The 26,467-nt window shown below is 42.1% G+C and overlaps 1 protein-coding gene across 1 annotated transcript in view; it reads right to left on the reverse strand.

The window, feature by feature from the left end:
• The window catches only part of LOC133048932 (guanine nucleotide-binding protein G(q) subunit alpha), a 305,007-nt gene extending 280,427 nt beyond the window's left edge, over nt 1-24,580 (reverse strand). The window contains exon 1 of the mRNA XM_061132886.1: nt 24,369-24,580. Coding sequence (XP_060988869.1) covers nt 24,369-24,504 — 136 coding nt within the window. The 5' untranslated portion in view covers nt 24,505-24,580. The remainder of the gene's footprint in view (nt 1-24,368) is intronic.
• Nucleotides 24,581-26,467: the final 1,887 nt, after the last annotated feature.

The raw sequence follows: 26,467 nt of genomic DNA on the forward strand, positions 1-26,467 counted from the left end.
TTTCCTTCTCCATCATAAAGTATAATGGTTATATACTTATCCAGACAACAGGTTTTGTCAATATGGAAAAACTTGATTTCATTTTTAGTGTATTGTACTTTTTTCTTTGTCTTCTTTTAACTTTAGCAGCCAACCCAACTGTATTTAGTAAGTGATGAGAATGAATCAGAGGAAGGCAAGCTTCCTCCCCGCACACACTGAGAAACAAGTCTCATCACTTACTCCTTCCTCTAAGTCATCTTACAGAAGAAGGCACCCATGGAAAGAGATTATGCCAGCTGTCAAAGGCCAAAAATGCCCAAAGTGAACAGGATTATGAAGTGAGAATTTAAAATATTTATGGACTCAAAGAAAGAACACAGAAAAGATAGAGCTGAAAAAGAATCAAGAATCCTGATTTGTTTGCTGGTTTCATTACAAGATAGAGGCACCTGCCGTAACTTTAGGCCCCATCTGGACACCAAACCAGACCTCGGGTCTTGAGGTAAACAAGGGCTGCATGTCCTTGATCTCCTGGCAGTCTATTCTATGCTGGCCCACTTTTCAAAGATGAACCAGAATACTGTTCATTCTTTGTTTTACTCTTTCATCACACCAGCTTACCATTCTACCTGCAGATAAATTCCAGTATTTACAGGATTATACCTTTCAACTATGAATTTGAATCCACAATTTACACAATCTGAAAACAAAATGAAATATATGAAATCAGGACTTAATGGAAAAAAACAAATCAAAGATATACAGCCCTAAATACTGTGGACAGTCCTAAACACTTACTGTGTTTTCTGTCATATTCTTATTGACTTTTATCCCCATTTAAATTATTATTGAGGGCCAAGGGAAGAAAGTCTTATACTTCCTTTCAACCAACCATAGAACCATAGGTGGTTCTAACCAACCAGATACATAGGTGGTCTTAAATAAATGTTTAGTGGTTATTGAACATCAGAAAAGCTCCACATCATAGAAAGTTATTTAAATGCTGGGCTTTATGTGTCACTAGAAAAATGAAATTTGGGAAAGGATATTCAAAAGAAAAAAGAGTGTTAACAATTCAGAGGAAATTTAGCAACCAGATCAAATATTTGACTTAACCTTTATGATTAGAAAACCAAAATTTTGTCCCTCATCTACGAAATCCAAATATGAAGCAACACAGAAAACGAAAGAACAGAAGCCCCTGAAGGAATAAAGAGGAAAGTGGCTTCAAGAGGGAAAACTAGATGAGGTAGCACCAACTACCCTAAAGCTCCTCACCAAAATTCTTCTCTTGAGCCATTTGCTATTTTCCATTTAAAATTGTTTTAGAAATCCTGAAGAGGTAATTTTTGCTTTCTTCCAGGGCTATCTCCTCTCTTGTATCTATTAACCCTGGCCCACAAGCAACAGGTCACTGTTACCTTCAGAGATCTAGGCCCAGAAAGGACGCTCTTGTAGATCTTTATCTTAGACCCTGAGATTAGGAAGGTAAAACTAGAGCTTTCTCTGGGCTGGACTGTCAACTGCATTCTAATACCTGATCAAGATAGAGAGCAGCCACAGTCCACTCATTCACTGTGCAAATAAGAAACCATAATGTGTGCTGGATGTTGCCAGGAAGGTAGATGAATTACAGATCCTACCGTCAAGGATCTGAGAGTCTGGCATGGAGGACAAGCAATGCATAAATATTCATAGTTACAAGACAGAGCAGATTTTGAACCATCTAAGCAGACTTCCAACTGCAGAATCCTCAGATATTTGCACCCTCTTTGCCTGAGGGCTTTCTTTCCAAGTCAGGGACAGCAACTAATGACCACCAGAACTCATATATGAATACCCCAGCTCCCTCACTCTTCAGATGGACAACTTTATAGCAACACTATTCTCCAAAATGGGGCCTGTGGACCCATGCCAGCAGCATCACCACCACCTAGGATCTTGTGAGAACTGCAGATTCTCAGATCTCACTCCAGGTGAGAGTCTGCCTCCACTTTGTAATCAGACCTCCAGGTGAGTCTCAGAACAAAGTGTGAGAAGCCCTGCTCAATGCCATCAACCAGAACTTCTTCCCAGGCTTGAGCTCCGACTGCCCACCGTGGTGGCTGATTTAATAATGCACCTTTCCTGGCTGCCTTCCTCAGCTCCCGCACTTCTTCTGTCCCCCGCCAATGCTTTCTGCACGTGCCCAATAAATGCAGACACATGGCAAAGATAAAATGTCATGAGAGTTCAAAACAGACTGACTAGCAGAGATCAGAGCTATTGAGGAAGAGGGAGCAGCTGAGACAGGCTTTTGCACAGGCAGAGGAGGAGGCTGGGGAAAGGAGGGAGCGGGGAACAGAGGAGCGCCAAAGGAAGGATAATGACAAAGATGCGAAGATGGAGAAAGGAGGGAAAAGTATTAATGCCCAAGAGTTCAGTGAGAGTGTCAGGTGCGTGAAGGCAAGCAGGAGGAAATAAAGAAGGAAGGGTAGGATCAGATGAATCTGACCAGCAGATAAAGCTCTGGTCTTTATTTTGCAACTCATGGTAAGTAATTAATGGTCTGAACAGAAGAGGACCATAATCAATACAGCTGAAAAGTCACCTAAGAGCAAGGTGGAAATGGACAGAGTGTGAGCAGTCTGTATCTATAATATCCCCATTATCTATCATTCTTGTAGGGCCAGCCTGCTGGGGAAGTTGGGATCTGCCTGGTCGAGTTTGGAGAAAGAGGCCTAATACTATCTGAAGGGTACATAAGTGAGTATTCAACATGCACATAATTTTGCAGACACCAAAATGTATTATGAAAGAAGGAAAATAATAATCCTATCACCGTGCATGTGTCTGGGTGATGATTTGGTGCTTTCAGGAGCATACACAAACACCATCCCACGCAGGGCAGCCCCTGGTCCACAGGTCAGACTACAGTGCGAAGCCCTGCCCCAGGCACCCACATTAACCAAGCTGAGACCCTCAGGAGTTGATGGAGTCTGTGTCAGGGGTCCCCAGGACCAGCCCCAGGTCTGATGGCTCACTCAGTGGATTCACAGGACTCAGCATGCAGTCACATTCATGGCCGTGATTTATCACAACAAAGCAAGATCAGCAAAGGCAAAAAGGTGCACGGAGCAAAGTCTGAAAGAAACCAAGCCCACACTTTGGAGAGTCCTGTCTCAGTGGAGTCACGCAGGATGGCCCCAGCAGCGACAGGACCGGGAAATGCCGCTCACCAGGGGAGTAGGGAAGTTCGCCTGCGCCTGGGAGTTGAGGGTATTTGTCGGAGGCTCAGTCATGTAGGCAACCGTTGGCCTAGCACCTGCCAAAATTCCAAACTCGGAAAAAAGGAAAAGCAGGTGTTCAACATAAACCACACTGTTATTATAAACAGTTCAGGCACGGTGAGTCGCTCTAATCAGTTCTGAGAGTGGTGAGAACTCTCTGGAAATTGAAGTTTGCAGATGCCCAGTCAAGGGCCAATCCTGTCCTTTCAAAGGACAGCAGCCAGACTTGCTCTGTGAACTTTTTCCTGCACAGGGTCACAACATACTCATTAGAACTCTTGAGTTCTAATCCTGCTATTGAGTCCTGGCTACTTAAGCGGAGGCAAACTTCATACGTATGTTTTTAGGGGAAACTTGGGGAGGTTGAGAGTGCAATACAAGGATGTAGGTGGACATGCCAGTTTTACCTGCATAAATTTGTTCTAACCTGTCAGCTAATTTCAGGAAGTAGTAGGATATAAAACAAATTAATTATGTGTGTATAATAAGAAATGTAATTACACATTTCCATCTGGCTGCAATTTAAAAGAAACATATAGCCCCCGACCTGTAAGATCCCAATTAATTAGGACTGTCTTCTTCCACTGAAATACAGAACCAGCGGCCCCCCTCCAAAAGAGCATCAACACACACAAAAAATCTTAGAGAAAAGAAACTCTACCAGACAGAAGAAGTAAAACTAGTATTGCTTTCCCCACGCTGGCCTCAGCCTATGTCTAATTAGTACTGCCAAAAAAACAATAATCTGAAATCTTAGGACTTAAACATTCTTAAGCATCATTTAAACTTAAGGATAGTGCTTTTTCCCTTTAGTTTTATCATGCTTTCAGAAACAATGCTTATCTTCAATTCTCCTAAAATTTCTCTTTTGTAAATTTACTACAAAGTGATGAAGGAAGTTCAGATGTTTACATATGTGTGCTAACTTAAAACCCTCTAAAATAACAAATAAAGGCAGGTTTGAGACTTTCCTTCTAACTCACAAGGAGATTTCGCAATGTAACACACAATTTTCTTAACCTTGGAGCTATGGCCTTGGCTGGATGGGGTAAAAGATCACATGAGGTGACTGGATGAGTTTCCTGGCATGCCAGGAGTAAATTTCAGTTTTCTGCTAGTAAGGTGTAGCACGGTATGTTATGTTATTTCTCATGCAAACAAGAGAGGAGTGAAGCATTTTCTGCAACCTGGATCATATGGCTTTGCCAGAGTCTTTCCCCAGTGCAGATTCTCCCCAATGACAGAAAGGACGGAGTTCATACTCAGAGGCCAGACAGCATTTGGACCTCAAAAGCACTGACACAGAACCTAAGTCTTTATAGTTTCAAGATAACCTATTCATCACCCAGAGACTATGAGGAAAGGAATAACTATAAAGGAAAAAACATTCAATGAAATGAAATTAGCACTAATAGTTGTCCCTTATCTTTCCATTTCAGCTGGAAAAGAACACCTGAAAACAGGGTAAGGAGCTATCTAAAAGATTATTTTTTGGGGAGGAACAAAGGACATTTGCAAAAATGAAAACCTTTAGACCAAAATATTTAATTTTTAATAAAAAATAAAATAATAATATAAATACAGATTCTGATGCTGATAAATTTATTCGTTGCATGCCCTCACTTAGGCAAGCCACCCACTGGAAAAGGGAAGACAGGGGAAAAAAAAATCAAACAGCCTCTGCACCATCTGATTTACCATGAGTCCTAAGAATTTATACGCAAGAACATACAGAAAGGATTGGAAAAGGCATGGCTTTGTGGAGCCATGCATTATTAATTTCAATTTCAACAGATACAAACTATACTTCGTTTGCTCAAAGCAAATGTCAGCACAACCATATTTTTTCTTTTTTTCTTAAAAGGAACCTTGGTCATTGATATTATACAAGAAGCATACTTACAACGAGGGCAGCTCCTAAAAGAGCACTTTGGTAAATCAGGGTCACTTCCACATGCAGCCCTTACCTTGTGAGACCCCACACATCTTGGAATGCAACCATAACTGACCTGTACACACTCAGCATTATGTTAAAACTCAGGTTTGGCTTCCACGGCTGACATCTCCCGAAAGGTATATAGTATCTTGTTAACTATGTTAACTATAATTGGATTTAGGACAGTGTGTCCTGTTGTAAATCCAGGTATAGAACACTTTTAAAACATTGGTATGAAGGCCAAATTCTTTTTAGAATAATCCTCATGGGTAAGAGAGAAGGAAACAAAAATGACATCAGGCATTTCAACAAGCTATAACAATCAGGACTAGAAGAGAATACATTCTGGTAAATTACCAAATTAATAAAGAAATAAACTTACTTCTGATGGCACTGCTTACAAAGAACAAGCCCAATTTTTCCAATAAGGCGAGAATCAAAACAATAATATTAAGGTGTATTTGAGCAGCATACACACGCATGGGCAGGGAGAAAGATTGCCCCATGAAAGGTGACATGATCAAACTGTCACACAGTCATCTTTTCAGTTAAAAGTTCTAGAAAAAGGGCTCCCCACTACCCCAAAATCAATATCCACCCACTGTGAAGAAGAGCCTTCAACCTATAGTTGAGAGCCACATGGGCACAGGCCAGACTCAAGAGACTGGGGTAAGGAAGGACAAGATCTCTTCTCAGTTTTTGCTAAAGAAACAGAATAATTGACTATCAGCTTCTCTCCCACCATGACCACCACCACCCAACTGGAAGGACTGAGTTTATTTCATATTAAACAATTTTACATTCACATACACATATTGGGGCCAGGGACAGAGCAGCCTGGCAGGCTATAGTCCATGGGGTTGCAAAGAGTCAGACACGACTGACTGACTAACACAACAACATACACATATCAGGCTTCCCCAGTGGCTCAGAGGTAAAGAAACCTCTTATAATGCAGGGGATACAGGTTCATTCCCTGGCTCAGATTGATCCCCCGGAGAAAGACATGGCAACCCACTCCAGTATTCTTGCCTGGAGAATCCCATGGACGGAGGAGCCTGGTGGGCTACAGTCCACAGGGTCACAAAAAGTCAGACACGACTGAAGTGACTGAGCAGGCATGCATACACATATTCAAACACCCACACATACACACACACTCACGCTGAATAAAACCACTTACACTCAACCATCGAATTTCCTACATGAGAAAATTTAACACAAACCGCTAAAAATGTGAACATGTCAAATTCTACAAAATAAAGTACACAGAATTGTAAGTTGATTTCTGTCTTTAAGAACTACTTGCCTTATGGGAAGAAAAAGAGCAATTAAACCAATTTGGCTGTAAAGAAAATAGGTACCAAATGAAATCTGTTTCTCCAAAAATATTCCTTTTCTTCCACATTAAAATTAGAATCCAAGGAGGTCAAGGAATTAGAAAATGCTCCTTAGCTCCGTAATGATCATGTCCCTTATAAACTGACTGGCTACCTAAACGTTAGGATGAGATTAAAACCAGCCAGTCACCATGCGCAGTGTCAGAGGTGCTACCAGCTTACACGCCCGCCCCAGCCACCCAAAGGCGGGAACTGTGAGTTCCACTGAAGCAGGGCAACCAGACTGCCTTCCATGATAGGAGACCAGGCCATGGTCAGGGAAAAAAAGCAGATGTACTTTTCTTGATTTCTCGATTTCCTTTTATACCAACACAAATTAAATACTGAGGTCAAATTCAGGTAGTATACTTTGGGTTCTATTTAGTTTAGGTATGCAAACAACAAAGTAAAACCAAATCAACTGGAGGTTTGAATGATGGGGGCTTCCCTGGTGGCTCAGAAGGTGAAGAATCCACCTGTAATGCAGGAGATCCTGGTTCAATCCCTGGGTTGGGGAAATCCCCTGGAAAATCTAGTATTCTTGCCTGGAGAATTCCATGAACAGAGAAGCCTGGCGGGCTACAATCCATGGGGTTGCAGAGAGGTGGACAGGACTGAGCAACTAACACTTTCACTTTCACACTCTGAATGATAGACCGTGGGCATCTGATCTGAAATCTATTACCTTCTACATCTTTACTGTTTAACAAAAACACTTGTCTTAATGTAATTCTTAATAAATCTTATTATGATAGGTTCATCTACTTTCCTCTGAGAATGAACTAGGAAGGATTAGAAATACTATATGTTGAAAAAAAGTTGAAATGATCTTGGCCTTGGAAAGATGCTCCCAACAGAAGCAGAGTGAAATTCAACAGAAAGAAGTGCTCTCAGCAACTGGCAGGGGATGGGGTGGGAGCCCTATGCAAATATATAATAAATGCAAAAACACAGAGGCTTGTATGCAGATCATAGGAGACCACAAGTCAAAAACAGAGCTACAAATAAATAGTTCTGTACTGAAGAACAATTATAAGAATCGTCACGGTATTGGTAGAGCAAAGTTACAGATGCCCTCTGTACTCAATATTGCTTTATTTCTTGGGATGATTTGCTTAGACAAAGGACAAAGATTTCTGAAGTCACATGTGTCTCAGTTCGGGAAAAGATACTACTCTGACTTCATAAAAACATACCTCAAGCGTTAGATTCCACTTGGGTTTTTTGTTTTCTTTTTTAAGAAAACAACTAGAATGATAAAGGGCAAGATGTTATTCCTGCCTTATGAGAAATGAGAGAACTCACAATGTCAAATGTAAAGAAGAAGGCAAACACCAGGTATGTCATGAGGACAACTTCGAGTATTTGGAAAAGTAGATGTGTTCCAGGGGCTCTGAGAGGCCCCGTGTCCTCAAGGGATTGATGAAACTAGTTTCAGGATAGTTTTCAGCCCAGTATACGAATATTTTCTAAGCAACACAGATGACGGAAGAGAATTTATTCCTCTTGGGGGGATGATATTCCTACCACTGAACATAGATGAGAACAAAATAATAAATTGGGAGATCTTATAGAGGTGACTCAAGTACGGGCTGCAAGCTTGGACTTTAAAGCATATAAGAGATGCTGTAATTATAACTCTCTATGAAAGACTTCACATGTGTTAATTATAGTCATTGAGACTCATAAAGCAGACTTCCTGGAAAGAAGGCAAAGTGCTCTTAAAAACAACAACAACAACTTCCTTTCCATCCCTCAAAATGTACATAAAGAAAAAGAGTAGAGAAGAAATCTCATCTTCGTTAATAATAGCAAAGGACTTATCAACCAGAAGCAATACAAGTAGGCTACAAATCTGCTGGGGTCAATGCACAGCTCTTCTGCTGGTAAAACAGTGTAGTTTGAGGGAATCAAGTAGCCAAGTATCCCTCAACTTGGAGGAGTAAGTGACATCCTACTGAAACTCACCTCACCGAGCAGAGGGGCTAAGGAGACACTGTACTGCCAAGCAATCCCAGTCTCTCCCTCTGACCTGCGGTGCTGAGGGCTGAAAGCAGGCCTCCTGCGCAAAGTGGTCTAAGAATATGGAGAAACACAGCCAACAGATGCGCAGAGCAAAAATCCCACAAAAGGCATCATCCTTCATCAATGGGAATAATTTCTCATCAAAATGGCGGCACACCCAAAAGGAAACGGGAAATGGAACTGGTTGTAAAATACAGCAAAATTAAGAAGCAAAGCCCACAGACTGAAGCTGCCCGATGCCACAGACCCTAACACCTCCTCACTCCAACAACTGAATGCTAAAAATAGAATATATACTATCATCTTCCAGCCTGCCAGCTCAAGTGCTAAGAGAAAGACACACTTAGGCCCAAGACAAATAGGGAAGGAAGTCAATGAGATTCCACCCACACTATTTTTGGACAAACAGTGGGGCCAGACAAAATTTGGAGCATTCCTAAGAAAAAATGAAGACAAGGCACAGAAGGTGCAGAAAGAAAAGAAAGAGAACACTCTAGAAGACTTACTCTAGGAAACAGAAGACAAAAACTAAGAATATAACTGTTCTCTGCTATTAAGAGAATTGAAGGAAATGTGAAGTGTTTGAAATAGGATATTAAAGAAATAAAATAACATAGAAAGAAATTGTCAGAGGCTTTAAAAAAGGAAATAAGTAGGAAAAAATAAAAATATTGAAGAACTTAAAAATGAAATCAGAACATCAAATATGTGTAGCAGGCGCTGCAGTCATTCAAAACATACTTACTGACACTTCACATTTATATGCCAACCACTGCCAAATCAGTGTTGCTCACAAGAAACTTAAATCACACAAGAATGGAGAAATGAAGCCAAATATAAGCAGTAAAATTAAATAACACAACGTATTTCTTTTATTTTATATATAATATATACATGTATCCATAGAACAAAAACTGACTACATATTGGTCTATAATAAACTTCAAAAAGTAAAAACAATACTGACCACAATCTGTTATTAAAATGATGTCAGACAAGGAATAAATAACAAGGGCTGAAAAAAAACCACAACCACTTGGAAAATTTTAAACTGTCTTAATCCTGGTTCAAAGATAAAAATCATAAATTTAGAATGTCTATAAAAGAATGATATGAACATTAGGTAGTAACAAGCAGAAAAATTCAAAGCTTTAAACACTTCCAATTTAAATCAATAAAATGTTAAAATAATCTAAGAATTTCAAGAAAATTTTAAAAGTACAACCAAATAAACCTACATTAAGAAAGTAATAAAAATAAGGCAAAATAAATTAATAAGGGTATCAAGACTATACAATGGAAAAAGAATGTCTTTTCAACAAATGATGCTGTTACAACTACATATCCATTTACAAAAGAATGAAATCATAATCCTACCTCACACCATATACAAAAATCAACTCAATGTGGATCAAAGACCTAAATGTAAAATCTAAAACTATACAATTTTTGGGGTTTCCCTGGTAGTGCTACGGGTTAAAAAACCTGCCTGCCAATGCAGGAGACATAAGAGACGCAGGTTCGATCCCTGGGTCCAGAAGATCCCCTGGAGCAGCGCATGGCCTAGTATTCTTGCCTAGAGAATCCCATATACTGCGAAGCCTGGCAGGTTACAGGCCATAGGGTTGTAAAGAGTCAGACATGACTGAAGCGACTTAGCAGGCATACATGCATACATCTCTTAGAAGAAAACATGGAGGTAAATCTTTGTAACCTTGGATTTAGCAATATGTGACACAAAAAGCATCAACAAAAGAAAAAATATAAACCGGACTTCATTACAAGTAGAAGCTTTTTTATTACGGTACAATTTTGCACACAGCCAAACCTTATCAGTTCTGCTTTATTTTTCCCTTGGAGATATTCATCCTAGGGTACTCCATTCTTCCAGAGATAAAAAGGTCAATTTTCTAGAAATATCTATCTCAGTTATTAAAGTTGAAGCTAAAAGTGGTTTAAAAAAATCTAACTAAACCTAAAGTAAACCTGAAACCTAAACTAAATAGTAGACAGAGGCACCTGTTAGTTATTTTTGTAAACAGGCAGTTTAGAAAAGAAATTGAAGACTTTATAACAGAAATTTCAATAAATGCAAGAATTTTTTTTGCCCATCAGATTAATAAAAATCTAATGATAATAAAATGTGCCAAAACAGTTACTAACATAAATTAGAGGTGGGAAATAAACCAACACAACCTTTCTAAAAGGCAGAGGGTGGTAATGTGTATCAAAATGTTAAATAAGCCTATCATTGAACAAATGATACAACTTTGAGGAACTTATCTGAACATATAAATGTACAAAGATGGATCCCCTACAATATTGAGCAGTGATTATGAAAAAAATTTAATAGCCTCAAACTAAATATATACTAACAAGGGGTCAGGTATGCTGGCATACAGGGGTGGTGTGCTGGCAAATTTTTAGTTTTGCAAGCGTGGGTAAAGGAGAGCTCTTATTCGTAATATTAGCCTATTTCTGTGGTGTGAATACCCCAATCATGGCTATTTCATAAGCTACCAAAATGAAGTCAGTGAATGCAGAGTTGAGAAGAAATGTATAAAACTGGCTTTGATGAGAAGGTGCAAGCTAGCCACAGCACACCACTGCATGCTTCCTAATACACTGGACCAGTAACAAAAACACACTGCAACACTGAAAAGCTATAAATATGATACAAAAGATTTATATTAAATGGCAAGATATCCATTACATATTACTAGATGAAAAGAGCCAAGCATATACAGAACAACTTACGTTGTATAATTTGGGATGTTGTAAATTTATGTGTATGCATTTCATTTTCATTTTGAAAGAAAAAGAACCATACAACAGTAATGTGTAAACATTATATTCAATCGAGTTTCATCCATAACAAGAACAGCAAATCTGGTTTTTGTGGAGTATCTAAACCAGATTAAGATTTTTATTTTAAAAGAGAATAGCAAAAAATCACCAGATTTGGCTTCAAAGTAATTAAAAACTTCTGTATTAAAGAATACAAAACAAAGTAAAAGAAAAACAACAGACGGGGATTAAGTTATTTGCAGTAAACATGAAAAAGGCTAATTTCATTGTAAGCTCAGAGTTCACAAACAGGCAGAGGAAATGAAGAGACAACTTACAAACTAAGGAATTCAACTAGAAACAAACATACAGGAAATGGCCAATCTTACCAGTGATCAAACAAGCACGTCTTAAGTGCATGTCTACTAATTTATTATAATCTTATAACATTCATGATGTTGCAAATTATACACAATCATTTCAGAATATGTTTAAGGTGTATGTAATCAAGAGTTGTAAAATTTTTCATATCCTCTAACTTAGAAGAAACAGTTCTATGTATCTATTCTAACAAAAGTGTGCAACTGTGTGTGTTTTTAAAAAATGCGATCTATGCCAAGAACTTCATTACAGTGTTACTGGAAAATTGAAACACTGGGAGAAATCTAAATGCTGAAAAAAAAAAAAGAGTAAGCAAGCAAATTAATATATACCCTCTAACAGAATATTATACACCAATTCTAAATATTAATATGAAGTTTATATAGGCACACAGAAAATGCTTACAACATGTTAAATTGTACAGTGTGATTACATCCATACAAGAAACATAAAAATAAAACAGTCTAGAAAGGAATATATAAAAAACAAAAAATCATGTTTTTTTGCATCAGAATGGTACATTTTGATAAACTTATGAATAAACTTTAAAACATTTTTCATATTTTGTCTAATATACTGCATTATTCATAAAATTTCAAAAACACTGAAAAACACAACAAAAAATATTTTGAACAGTCATTTCAAAGGCCATGAAAATAACAAAATGTAATTCTTAATCATGTAAGAAAATTCTTATTTGGAAGAAAAGTACTCCTTGTCTCAAACTTTGACTGTCTATTCAATACTATAGTCTGTTTCATTATTAAACCTTAAACAACCATATCATCAGAGGATGTATATCTCAAATGCTTTTCACTATTTCATTTTAAAAGGAGAATAAAAAGCAATATAAATTCAGGCAGTAGCATACTGCTTGAAGATATATAAAGAAAGAATATTTTTTAATAGAAAAAATAAATCACTGTGTGATGATGTGATTCCGTATTAGTGATGCATAACACTTTAATTCTGGGAAGGATATATTGCAATTTGAGTAGCAATTCAGATAGACCCTAGGGATTTAGAAAAACCCTGGACAAGAATCCCTGTTCCCATAATAAGCACGGTCTGGAGTGCAAAGCCCTACAGAAAATGTGTTTCTCAAACAATGTATCTGGTGACTTCTGTGAAAATGTATTTGGAGACAAGATTTCCCTGAAGAACTATTAATGAAGTCTAATGATTTCCTCCATTAAAATGCAATCCTTTGTCAAGAATCATATGGATGGGGAAATACAAATTATTTCTCTGAAACTGATCAAGCAAGATACAGGTATCTCCTCTGACCAGAAGATGGGAAACCAAGGAGACCCCTCATTACAAGAGTTGACATGTGCCCCAGATGTTCTAATCATTTCTAATGTGCTTCAGACAACATCTTAGATGGTGACTCAACACGTCATAGGATGTGCAGAGGTTATCCCATTCATTACTCCTTGAACACATCAACACCCTGCCACCTCTAGAATCCATGTCTGGCCCAAGGTTGGCTCGAGAGAAGCCAATACTCTGGTAATTCATTAGCTCTTAATCCACAGGGAATGATTAGAATTAGATCAGCCTCTAATAAAAAATAGAGGCTGATTTCAAGTATCTTTTTGTTTCAGCATTCATTAGCTCTGCTCTCAAATTATTCAAAATTATTCAAATTATTCAAAATATATTTGCCTAAATTTTGAATCAAGAAATCCACTTAATTATATTATGGACAAATGAAGCCCATTTTGCATGATGGTTGTAAAGAGACTTTAGGGACCCTGAATCATCTACTCCCTGGACTTGGATATGACAGCCCAGAATGTGAACAGCTCCTAAGAGAACACAACCAACACACAGGTGCCCTTCTCAGCTAAAAATTACAAATGACTTCTATATTACATCACTCCACCCGAGCAAGAATCCACTGGCAAGAATATCTCATGATACAATTTATCTTACTGCCTCGGGCAACTGAAAAGGCACTCTACTGTAGGAGAAGCAAGCCACTGAGACAGCAGATTTCCTGAGCAAGAGAAGTCCTAATAACCCGTTACCAGATTAGCGGAGTTCTCGATACAATAATAGATGCATTTCTATCACCTTAACCAGCTAACACAACAACAAAAAAATACTTGGAGGAGCCTGGTTGTAACCCTTCCTTTTAACGTGTGAATGGTTTTCCTCAGAACACAGTCTGACCTCAGCTATCCAACCGCCTCTGGAAGCAGAAGGACCTAAAGAGTGCATGCAACAAAAACGCCTCCCATGCAACCCAGACTTCTACACATGCTCATCTCCCAAACCCATGGTCTGGGAGAGGAAGGGCATGGTAGATGTGACGACAGTGCAGAAACTCGGTAGGGAGCTGAGTGAGTGGAGTCGAGAAGTGGAAGCTGCATTGGCCGGGCTTGGCCCGACTGGTGTGGCCAAGTCAAGGCACAGCGCAGAGCCCCTCTTCTCTGCTCTCCTCCCTCTCCTCCAGAGCTTAAGGAACACCTGGCTACCCCACCCCTACAAGCAGCAATATCCTCTGCCCTGCCAAGCCCCTCAGTATCCCCCATCACTCTCCCTCACCTGCAGCTGTTATCCTGTTTCCCTGCACCTGTCCCATTCCAAATCTGAAATCAAGGTAAATGAGCCTGGAGCTGATAAGACAATGAGACAGCCGTGGGCCAGGAGGAAAGTAGGGTCAAGGAATGCAGAGGCCGCCTGGCCCCTCCAGTGGGTCTGGGCTCTTGTAACAATGCTTCTCCAAAGCTAGGATTTGAGTCCAGCTGTTCCTTCTTCGGTCACACAGCCCTTTTGTCAGATTGCAGACAAGGGACATAGGAAGTTTCTCTGATCATGGTCATGACAATTATGTGCAGTTCAGAGGCCACAGAAATGTGTGTGTGTGAGTGTACACACATACAAATACATTTCAAAAAAATACAAAATGTCTTACTTCATAGTATGAATGTATCAATCCTTATCTATTCTTCTGGTTTCAATGAAAGCCCCAAGGAAAAAAATGGGCACCATAATGGAAGAAGAAAAGGACACAGGTGGTCCATCCAAGGGTTAACTCTAAATCTTTCCTAGAAAGCCCTGGAAAAAGGACCAACTGGCTCCAAATACAAAGCATCCCCCAACATGCTCCACTAAGGTGTGTGAAGCGCACCCAATGCCCAGGGTCAAAGAGCCAACCTGTCACTGCAAAAGGGCAGAAAGGTACTTGGGCAGCAGAGATTCCTTGCAAGCAAATGAAAAGCATGACTTAAAGGTGAGTGAAGAAGGAGGAGGAGGAGGAGGAGGAGTGAATCCTAAGAGTATCTAAGAAAACACACACAGCCTGAGCAGGGCCGCTCCGGAGCACCGAGCCTCCGTGTCTCCTAGGATGTCGCCCTTCCTACAGGAAGCAAGAGACCCATGCTGATATGACAGGAGGCTTCTGATACCACCCCCCGAGGAGGCAGGGAAACTATCAGCAGTGTGCCAGGCAGCACCAGGGCAGCTCCCGGCAGACCCGCTAACGCCGCCTCACAGCTCTGGCCCAGAACTCTCCAAGCCATCTGTGGCTGCCTGTGGGGAAGAGAGGAGAGAGAGAGAGGCCAGGAGGAGCCCACCTGACCTGGCGATGCCTCCCATGGGAGCTGATCACTCCTGGGAGGCGGAATCTCAGGAGCCTTTTCCAGGGGTAAGAGGGGCCGCCAAGCGGCCGAGATGCCAAAGCTGCAGAGGGGAAGCAAAGAAAGCTTCGAAGTTCAAACAGCCCTTAGATGTGGTCCAATCTCTGCGTTCTGTGGGTTTCTATAGAAACAAGGGAACAAAACACCCTTGGGTTAGTTCAGAGAGGTAGGGTAGGAGTTCCCGATGGCCTTTCAGTTACGGGCTTTAGAAAAGATACTCATGACTGCAGCAACGTGCAGAGCCGTAGGAGTATTTCATGGTTTGCTCAAATAAACTCTTACAAAGCCAGGGTGCCCTTGTTTTTGCATTATTTACCAGTATTCAACAAGAGTCAGAGAGAAACGAGAGTTAAAATCTTAACAAGTATCCCAGCATTCTTTTAAGGGCAAACCAGGAACAAGAATTAAAGTCATCCTATATTATTAGAACAAGTCAAAGGAAATGGGTCAGCTCTTTAGGACAAGAAGAAAATTGCATTTGCCATTTGCAGAAAGAACCTGTAATATAACGAAGGAGCTCTGTAAAGTGTAGATCTTAAAATATCAGTTCACATGGCAAGGAAATTTCATTGCATCTCTACCTTAAAAAATAAATAAAACAAAAAGCTACTCAGACTGACTGGGTACAATGAAAGCAAAGGCTGCTGCTCAAGCCACTGTCCCGATGGGGAAAGAAACACAGAAAGAGATGTTTTAAAGCTCTCAAGTAAGTGAGGTGAAGACATTCAAATCAACAAATGCGGAAGACGCACTATTACCCAACACAGGACCCCAGCTCCTTCTCCCCTTCTAGCACACGCACTACATCCTATTTTGAAACCAGGTGGCCTGTGATAGATATCCAGCTCAGGCTCGCTAGCTTTCTGCTGGTAACCCGCACCAATATCAACTCCACGCCCTCTGGAAAAGGAAGGAGAATTTTACATTTTGTTTGATAACGTCTTTTGTTTTCCAGACCATAGCGTTGCTGCAGAAAGTTAATCATCTCCTAAAAGCACATTAGCAAGTGCCTTTTAATGCATTAAAGCACCCAACTTCCCCTCTCACCAGCTCACAGCCACATGATGTTTGAAAGAAGCACCAACTTGGAAGTTCCCTAAATCTTAAAGAAGTGCACCCAACAGAGAATCTAAGGAATCCCTCCTTGTGTTTGGTTAAGGACGCGGTGATAATAGTAAATGGGTGGGTGGGATACCATGGAAGGCTCTTTCGGGGGGCCTGCAGCAAAAAGCTGGAAGACTGAGTAATGGGTGGATGAGACTGCTACATTTCTCTCTAGAAACAATTGCTCAGCTGCAGTCACCAGGAAATACATGGAAAAAAACCACCAATCACCCTGCCACCTCCTCATCAAATAGAAATGTAAAAGACATAAAGTAAAAATGAAAACCATGAAAAAAAGTCTTTAAAACCATAAAAGAAGCAAATGAAAAACTCTCCTTCAATTATTTACAAAGTGATGATGATTGAAAAAAAGGGGGGGTGTCAAATTTTGGAAAGAGGCAATTAATTCACGATTTCAGTTCTCCAAATGGGGGAAAAAACATGAGGCTATCTCTCAGAAATATACATGAACATGTTTCTAAACATCACTATCTACTTCCTGCAACACAGACAAAAAGCCTCACTCTAATTCTTTTTCTTTAATTTGTGGATCAATTATTGTTCCCTTCTGTGAAGTTTGAGAAATATAATAGCATTAAAAACATTCTGGTTCTGACCACACCACAATCCATCACACACTTCTTTGAAAAAACTATTTTGTTTTCAAAGCAGTCAAACTGCTCACAATCCAAAATTAATTCTGTAATAAAGGTGTGTAGAATTTTCAAATTTCAAAGGACCCATGTAACAGTTTTCCATTCAAATTGCTGGACAGACTACGATCGACTTTTCAACCTGCAACAATTATGAAAATGTTCAACTGAATCATTTTCCTGAGACAATGAATGAGAAGCAGGCTTAGAGACAAAAATGACTTTGCCTTTAAAACAGAGTTTCTTTTACCATGCCCCAAGTGGCCCACAAAAGGACAAAGAGGTGTGGTAAATGGAGAACAAATCAATGATACCCATTAGAAGCAAGCAAGACGTTTACCCACTAGAAGAAAGCAAGACGTTTAAATTCACTCCCTCCAATTGCTCTGCTTGCTTCTGGGAACCCAGCTGCCCACCCTGCCCGCATCGTCCTACATCCACAAGTTCCCAGATACTGAGTCCCCATAAACCTAGCAAGAGAAGGTGCTTCGCAGAGTTCCCAAGAAACACGGGCCACTATCTTTGTCCTCATGTAGCTTCCTTGGTGTCTCAGACGGTAAAGGACCTGCCTGCAACCCAGGAGACCAGGTTAGATCCCTGGGTCGGGAAGATCCCGAGGAAGGAAACGACTGCCCACTCCAGGATTCCTGCCTGGAGAATTCCATGGACAGAGGAGCCTGGGGGGGTTGAGTCCATGGGGTCACAAGGAGTCAGACACGACTGAGCATCTTAGAAACACACACAGCTCCCACTTGAGCTAGAAACACAGGGCAAGTGGTCACTAACAGCTTCTCACAGTTAAAGGCAAAAAAGAAAAAAAAAGATACGCCGGCTCCAAGGAAATAATATATATCACTCAGGCGTTCAAATTCTCAAGACCATCTGCTTCCCCAGTTGTGTAATCCCCGGGAAGTTTCTAGAATGGCCTTCAGATTATTTTGTCTTTTTCTTTGTATTAACAGCCAATCAAAAAGCCAGCACCGGGAAGGATAACACCCAGAAGGACAGTTCAGGCTGCGGGCGTCAACTGTAAAACAACAAGGACTGTGAAAACTGCTGGTAGTCTTTCCTGCCGGCAAATAAGAAACAAGGGTGTGTCTCACACAGCACATTATTTTATACACAGTAGGTGCTTAATATCTGTTCACTTGACCAGCATTCCGTATGCAACTGTTCTTTCTTATGGTACATCTGGTTAAAAAAAAAAAAAAAAAAAAGAAATTTTAGAGGAAATGTTTGTTTTCCCAAAACTGGCAAGTGTTTGTTAAATAAATGAATTTGAAAATCTTGATAACTCTATAGTTAAATAATACTAATTTTGTTCTTCAAATTGAAATCTTAGGCTCTTAACAAAATACTCTGCACTGATTTCAGCAATTATGCCTAGGTATAAAGGTCAACCCCAGAGCTATTTAGCAAATTCAGTCTTTGGTTCTCAACACTGTGATATGGATGTTTATTTTGTTTATAAAGCCCAGATTCATGACCACCTAAGATTTATGAACTCATTTATGACAGAATATTTAGGTCCTTTTTTTCCTTTTTATTACATGGTAGATAAGAAATCAGACAGGTTTTTTATATATCGGTAAGGTAACAAATCATAGGTGATTGTCAAACAACTGCCTATAATTTTATTAGTAACAGCTGTTCACACAAACTAGTGTTTGGGTCTGAGAATAGCTCTTTCTTTAATGTTACTCCATTCGGCAGAACGAGAAAACATTCACTGTTTACTGTAGTCAGTTACTGCCACAGATTTAATTACCAACAATCACACATTTTTCCTTCTATTACTATTTCACACTTTCCTAGGATTAATTCTGCAGAGATCATAACATTGCTTTAAAGCCATTACAAAAGTTTCCCTTTGAAAAGTCACTGCCCTCCCCCTTCAACCAGAAAATTAGACTTAAAATTTCTTGTTACAAATACTTTCATTTCCCTCAACCCAAAACAGAGTCTGGAGAAAACAGATTCTCTCCACCTTCTCAGGGAGAAAGCAATCCTAACCTTCTTAAAATGGCTTCTCTCTCTTTCAAGATGTACCCTTTGAGCTCTCTTATTTTTCCTCTACAACACTCAATCCACACTTCCATTAATACCAAAAGAACTAATAACCTCCCCTTAAAAAAAAAAAAAAACTAATATGAATGCTGGAATCAAAATCATCCTTGGCAAATCTTGTTCGTTTCTTTTCAAGTATAAGTTTGCCTGGAGCATGAAGAAAAATGTGTTCCTTTTTACTGCTAAGTTTAGCATAGCACGCAGTCTCACAACTGCAAAATCTGTTTAAGGTCCTTAAAAATTCATCTGTAATAAAAATCATAACTATATTTAATAGGCATCTCTGAAAATTGAACACAAGCCATCTCGTATAAAGTGCAGCTGGGTTGTTTGACTTTTTTAATGAAAAAGAGGCTATAAAATTTATTTGTAACAAAATGGCTACTAAATTATTCTTCTGATTCTCCTTCCTAAGTTTACCTAAAAATATTTGAAAAGATATATACTAGATAACTTCATTGTTCAGTAGGGTTGTAATTTGCCCCCAAAATTCCCATATGAAGAAATAATACATTAATACATAAGTACGAGATTGGCAGTTATATGGCAGATCCAGACAATGAATCTACATGGTTCAATGCAAAAATCTTACTCTGAAGGCTTTGTTATTTGGTCAGAGCTCCAGTTTTGATTTTTATGAGGGACGCTGCCACTTCACTCTTCAGATACAAATTATAAATACTTTGTTTCCAGAAAAAATAAAATAAGGAAAGAAAAAAAAGAGGAAATGCATTCAAACAAATACTGACGTTTAGAAACATATTCAACACTTGGAAGCTAAAAGAGTAGCAAAAATAAAATTGGTTGACCTTAAAGCAGCCTCATAATCACCATATTATGGTATTTCCAGGGAGATTCTGTTATTAGGGTCGCTTAGAAGGAAGCTTTCATTCTGCAATTCTGAGTAGCCATCCTAGACAGCCAAGTAACCGCTAGGTTAACTTGAGCAATCAACACCCCCATCCGTGCACCAGTGAGCTCTACAGAGGGGTGGTGGGCTGGGTGTTCTTAACCCAGACCTGTATGAATGAACTCTCCACATACTCTAAATTTGTCACAACACTCCCCACCTTCCAGGTACCTTCCTGCTCTGGAACTGTTCAGTTTTCAGTACAAATGTATATTGCTCAAATTAAAATCATTCTTTCTACATTTCCTAAAAGTTAACCGCTGTGGTTCTTCTCACGTAATTATATATAGGTAAGTTGTAAAAATCTCTTCAGTCACCACCTGTCCTCTAAAGAATTTAAAAATTCACTCTGGTGAGTGTGTCACGGAGAAAAGAAGATGGCATAAAGATGAGAGGGTTAAGCTAGCCTCTATACAAAAAAAAAAGTAATCAAGACATGGTATGATTTTTTTTTTTTCCTTTAAACTTTCATATTTTAAACACGATTGTTATCATTCCAAATGCAACCAGCACAGAACTGTAATATACTGGTGCACTATGCAATAAAACATCCTACATTAACACTTCCGATCCCAAAACTAATTTGTAGTCAATTGGCTCAAACAGTTACATATAGTTATTTTCAAAGGTCAAGATTTCCTCTGCCACAGAAGAAAAACTCTACATTTCTCCATGTCTCTATAATGTCTTCATTGTTTTATGGTCCCAATTTCTATTAGGAAGGTTATACAGAAGCTTACTTATTCAGTAAATACTTACTGAGAGCACTCTATGAGTTAGAGATTGTGCTAGAAGCTGGGATTTTACAGCGTGCAACTGAGAATCTGTCCCTACCATCCTAAGCTTCCAGTCTAGAATAGGAAGAAAACTTCCAACCACATTTGTAATTCAGTTAGAAGAGCAAGAACATATATTCTTTCACCTAAAACTGGCCTAAACTTTGCCTCTTCAGTAAGTGGAATCCAATCAATAAAAAAAAAAAAAACCAGCAAAATCTATTTTGCTAAATCTTTCTATTGATGATTAAGATCTGAAGAGTAAAGAGTTTAAAACATGTAAAAGAAGAACATGTTAAAGGGGAGAAAAAAAATGTATCTTTAAGAAACTGAAATTTTCAGAAGAATATCATTGACCAGGTATTCAATGGCACTTGTTTTATAAAGACAGATTATATTAAATAGTGTGACCTATGTACCACCAATAGAAATATTTAGTTAATATTCATAAATATTAATTAAAGGAAACAATGTATATTACATCTAGGAAATATATAAAAACTTCAGATTAAAATATTCTCTTGTATATCTATGTAGACTACAAACAGTTTTCTTTGAGGTGTCTAAGAAAATAAATATACCAACATAAATGAATTCAGAAAATGAATAAAGAAAACAATTCAAAATTTAATATATTTTATGACAGTAGGTTTCTGAGTTCACTTTTTTAAAAATAAGCATCAAAATAAGTAAGTATCATAGACTTTGAAACATATTGGCATAATTGCTGGTTATGTATCAAGGCAGCCCAAATTTCACTGTCATGCTTTCATCTAGGCAGGTAACCACTATTTTCTCTAATTTCTTCACAATATAAAATTAGCTAATTATGTGAACTAACAAGGGGCTCCTGCCAAATACACCCATTTTCCTTAAAATGGCGTCATGCTTTGAACTAAAATTTACTTTGAAAATAATGTTACATTGAATTTCATTTAAATACAGTGGTGATCCCTTAATTTAAATAAAGTAGTTTAAAATATTGGTGAATCTTTTGAAGGGCCTCATTTACATGAATGAAGATTCAGTGCACTCATCAAAGCAGCACATCAGGCATTCCTCAAAAGGAACGCCTCCTGATACCTTCCCTGATTCAAATCAACCATCACTCCTCTCCTGGATTCAAAAATCATGAGGACACACACAAATCTACAGTGATCAGACAGCACTGACTACAGAGTATAGGTACTGCAATAGTTATGTTACAAAAGCAACATCCCCAGATCATGAAGCTGGAGCAAACCTTACGTGATGTCTAGGGATTGGGTTTCTAACAAAAAGTTGTATAGTTTTAAAGTGCTAATAAATGTAGGTGCTAAACTGATGTCCTATTTTTCTACCACTTCTAATAGGCCGTATTAGGGGGCAGGGGTGAGGCTGTACTAAACCTTCGTCAAAAATCTAATAAGAAGGGGAGAAAAAAAGTTCTCCACACTACCACTTCAGTGGTAAAATTGTTTTACTTTAGTTTTTGTCCTTATAAAATTATCTCCAAGTTCATTTTTAAAAGCACAATATGTTACTTAAGTCCACAGTATGTAACTAAGCATCCATCTGTGGGTATTTCCCCCAAAGTCCTCCTTCTAGACATTCAAACCCAGGCCCTCAGACAGACAAATTCCCTGAGCTCTAATTCAGCTGCTAGGAACCCAGGGCTGCCACATTTCAGGCAATGGGGTTGGCCTGAGAGACCTCAAACGCCCTATTCACAGCCAAACAAACAAATAAAGACTACACAGGGCAAAAGAAAAACCATCCTCAAGTCTCTCTAAAACACATGCTTTTTCCCTTAATCATGCACTTAAACTCCATTCGTGTCTCTGACCCACTCTAGTTTCTTCTCAATCTTGAGAATTCAGAAAATATTCACCTTTTCAGCCATGAGAAGTAGCTCAAAATGAGAATAAACATAAAAAAATAAAAAGATCTTCCTTTGGCAACAGCAGTTTCCCCCCTTCCCTGGCTTCCTTCCCTAAAGCCCGCCCCTTTTATCCAGGGTTTGCCTTCTGTTCTTTATAAACATGTGCACATTTATCTAATCTGGTTTCAAAATGAAGACACGAAGCATGGCATGTGAATTAACCATTTGTAACCATTCCTGGTCATTATGTTTTGTTCCTTCTTGCAAACGATCCAGTACATAAGCAGTTCCCTCCCAAAGGCAATTGGTTCCTTGAACCAGGAGACGGAATGCTCAAGATAAGAAGGAAAATGCATGCTTCTCAAATCAGAATTGACATTATTCTCTTCTTCCAGAAATGTCTGAGAAACCTATTTATTATACACGCAAATATCCAGAACACGAGTGCAGACATTTTTCAGGCCTGTTACTGCAAAGCTGTTCTTCCTAACACAATAGCTCAGAGTTATGTCGTGCTGGCCTGAATGTTGATTCTGAACATTCTCCCAGAGATAATAATCAATAAAATTCCTAGTGGAGAAATGGCATTTTCTTGCTAACTTAATGTGAAGGCAGAAGTGGGTTATTTTTTAGAGATTAAAGGGACATTTTTTTGCTGTTCACTTCCCGTTTTCCTTCTAGCCCAGATTCCAAAGATACTAAAATGCTGTCCGTTTTAAACAAAAGGTTTCTATTTGTTTCCCTGAGAGTAATTGAGAGGCTGTACTGGCAACTATTGTGAATTCAGGCCTACATCTGGGTTGCCACATTAAACAAAAGATACCCATCGCTGTCAACAACCACACAGCACAACCCTCCCGTATCCCTCATCTTTTATCTGGAAGGGATGGTGGAGACAAGACACCCGCCTGTCACCATTAAGAAACTCTTCTGGGTCCCTCCGTCGGAGGTCTGGTGGCTAGAGAACCGCACTCGTGTGACCCATATATCTGCTCACCTCCCCGCTCCCGGAGCACGTTAGCCCCCTTTCTTCAGAGAGCCAACCACTCGGCTCCCTCATCATCACTCCTTGGAGAATCCAGTCGCGAGTCTTCCCACCGTTCCACCATTCGCTCCCGACCCCTAAAAGCACGGATACAGGATGCACACGGGCCACCCCACCGCACGCCCTGGCTCCGCTTGACACCTAAGGCCACACGCACACACAGTTCTCCGCTCCACCGCCCCACGGGGCGCCGCGGCCACGACACTGTAAGTTCAGTCCTCCTGCCCACCTTCCCACCCGCGTCTCCCCGAAGCGATGTGCCATTCGGCAGATGCACAGCGGACAAACCCGCACCCCGAGTGCAGAGCCCTCGGGGCGCCCGCGAGGGACAAGCCGAGGCCCGGGGCTGGCAGCCGCGACCCCTCTGCGCGCGCCTGTGTCTGCACGCGCGCGCGCGCCCTTCAGGGTGCGGGCAGTGGCCGGGGCCGCGCCCGGGGAGGGCAGGGGCGAGCCGCCCGCGCCCGGGGGCCGGGGCCTGGGGAAGGTGGGCGGGGGGCGCAGAGGCCCGGCGGGAGGGCCCGCTGCGTCCGGCCGCGGCGGCACTCACCGAGCAGCAGCAGCTTGAGTTCCCGGCGGGCGTCCCTCTTGTCCCTGCGGAGCTGCCGCTCAATCTCGTCGTTGATCCGCCGGGCTTCCTTGGCCTCCTCGCTCAGGCAGCACGCCATGATGGACTCCAGAGTCATTCTTCCAAAGTGCCTCCGCTGCAGCCCCGCCGGCACCCCCTGCTCACACGCGCGCACACACACACCCTCCCGCCCTCGCTCCCCCGAGGCAGCGGCGGCCGCCGAGCCCCCGCCGCCCGGGCGCGCGTCCGGGACGACGAGCTCGGGGAACCGCCGCGGGGGCCGCGGCCCGGGCCGGGGCCACCAGGTGGGCCGGGGGTGCGGCGGCTGGTGGCGGCTCGGGCTGCCGGGACGAGCGAGGCCGGCGCGGGAGGCGGCCGCGGGCGCCGGCTCGGGGGGCGCGCTAGGGAAGGCCGCCGCGCCCGGCCTCGCTCAGACGCCCGCGCCTCCTTCCCCGGGAACAGGCGTCCCGCCTCGCCCCCCGCGCCGCCGCCGCCGCCGCCGCCGCCGAGGCTCCCCTAAGCCGTGCGCCCGGCGGCGAGAGCACATCCACCGGGGCGTCCCCGCAGCGAGCGGTCGCCGACGGCTCCCCGCGCCTGGCGCGCCGGCTCCTGGCTGCCGCCCGACACGGCTCCCGGGCGCCCTCGGCCCTGCCCGCGCCCACCGCCCGGCTCGCGCGCAAACCCGGCTCGCCCGCCCGGCCGCCGCGCGCTCCTCCGCCTCCGCCAGACGCCCACCCCCGGCCCCGATTGCCAGGCGCAGAGCGGCTGCTCAGAGCTCGCCCTCCCCCTCGCCACACACACACATTTTCTTCTTTCTCTGAACTGGAGCACAGATCCGGGAGGGAGGCGGCGGCGGCGGCGGAGGGAGGAGGCGGAGGGAGGGCGCGGGCGCGGGAGGAGGGGAGCGGGAGGCGGGGCCGCCCGGCCCCTCCTGGAAGGCTTCCCTGGGCTCGCGGCCGCCGCGGCGCGCCTGCCAGTGCGGCTTTCGCTTCGCTCACGCCGCTCCGTCGCTGGGCCGGCCCCCTCGGGCGCTGCGGGCGCCTCCCGCTCCCGCGCCCTCGGTCGGGCCCGCGGGCTCGGCGGCCACGGCCGCCCCCGGCGGGAGGCGGGGCCGGCTCGCCGAGGCGCAGCCGGGGCCGCCGCCAACCTGCCGCTACCGGCCCGCCGCCCGGGCGTGGTAAACCGGGAATATGGCGGCCTCCGCCAGCCGGCTGCCCGCTGCCTCCGGGACGCGGCCGCGGCTTCTCCGGGAAGGCGGGGATCTCGGCCCCGTAAGCCCCCAGCACCGGCCGCCCCGCGAACACCCGCCCGGTTCCCCCGAAGGCAGCCTCGGCGCCGGCGCCTCCCGCCTGCCGCTCCGGGGCAGCGCGGAGCAGAGCCGTGGCGCGGCTCTTCGCCTCGTTCAATGCTGTTTCCTGTGCCTATTTCTAAAACGCCATTCGGTTAGAAAGTATGTCCCGTCACCTCTGATCCAAGTTGAGTCGTAGAAAATAATATACACTCAACCGTGCACTGCGACCGGGAAGGACACGGAATTGTCACTGTCTCGCAGAGGGGCAAGGGACACTTAATAGGTGAAACTATTCACAAAAGTTCCTGGAGACAGAAATCTAAATCCCGAGCAGAAAAATAAAGCGGCCCAGTTTCCAAGAGCCTCCTGCTAGCTTCCAACTTTTCATGCCATTGGAGTTGTTTTTGTTTTCTTCTTACAAGCTCTCCTCTCGTTTTTGAAAAAGGCACACGATATTAAACAGCCAAGTAATCGACTTCACCATTCTAGACAGAGATGGAATTATGACTTCTGAGAAAATGCAAAATAATGTGAAATGAGGGTAAAGGAAAGAATGAAAGAAAAATGAGAAAACCAGGATCGCCACAGCAAAATTCCTTTCTGGTATTTTGTTTTTCCACTTTCCATTGAGATAGTTTACTTTAAAATGTGGTTTGCTTATATTTTGTTGTTAACAGGCGACTGCCAAAAAAATGCTTGCTCGTTCAAATTGTATTTGATCTAATAGCTACAAGAGGTGTAACTCATACTGCTTTCTGCCTTAATGGAGCCTGAGAGGAAATTGTATCTT

Source organism: Dama dama, chromosome 29, assembly GCF_033118175.1.
Source record: "Dama dama isolate Ldn47 chromosome 29, ASM3311817v1, whole genome shotgun sequence".
NCBI classification, from domain to species: Eukaryota; Metazoa; Chordata; class Mammalia; order Artiodactyla; family Cervidae; genus Dama; species Dama dama.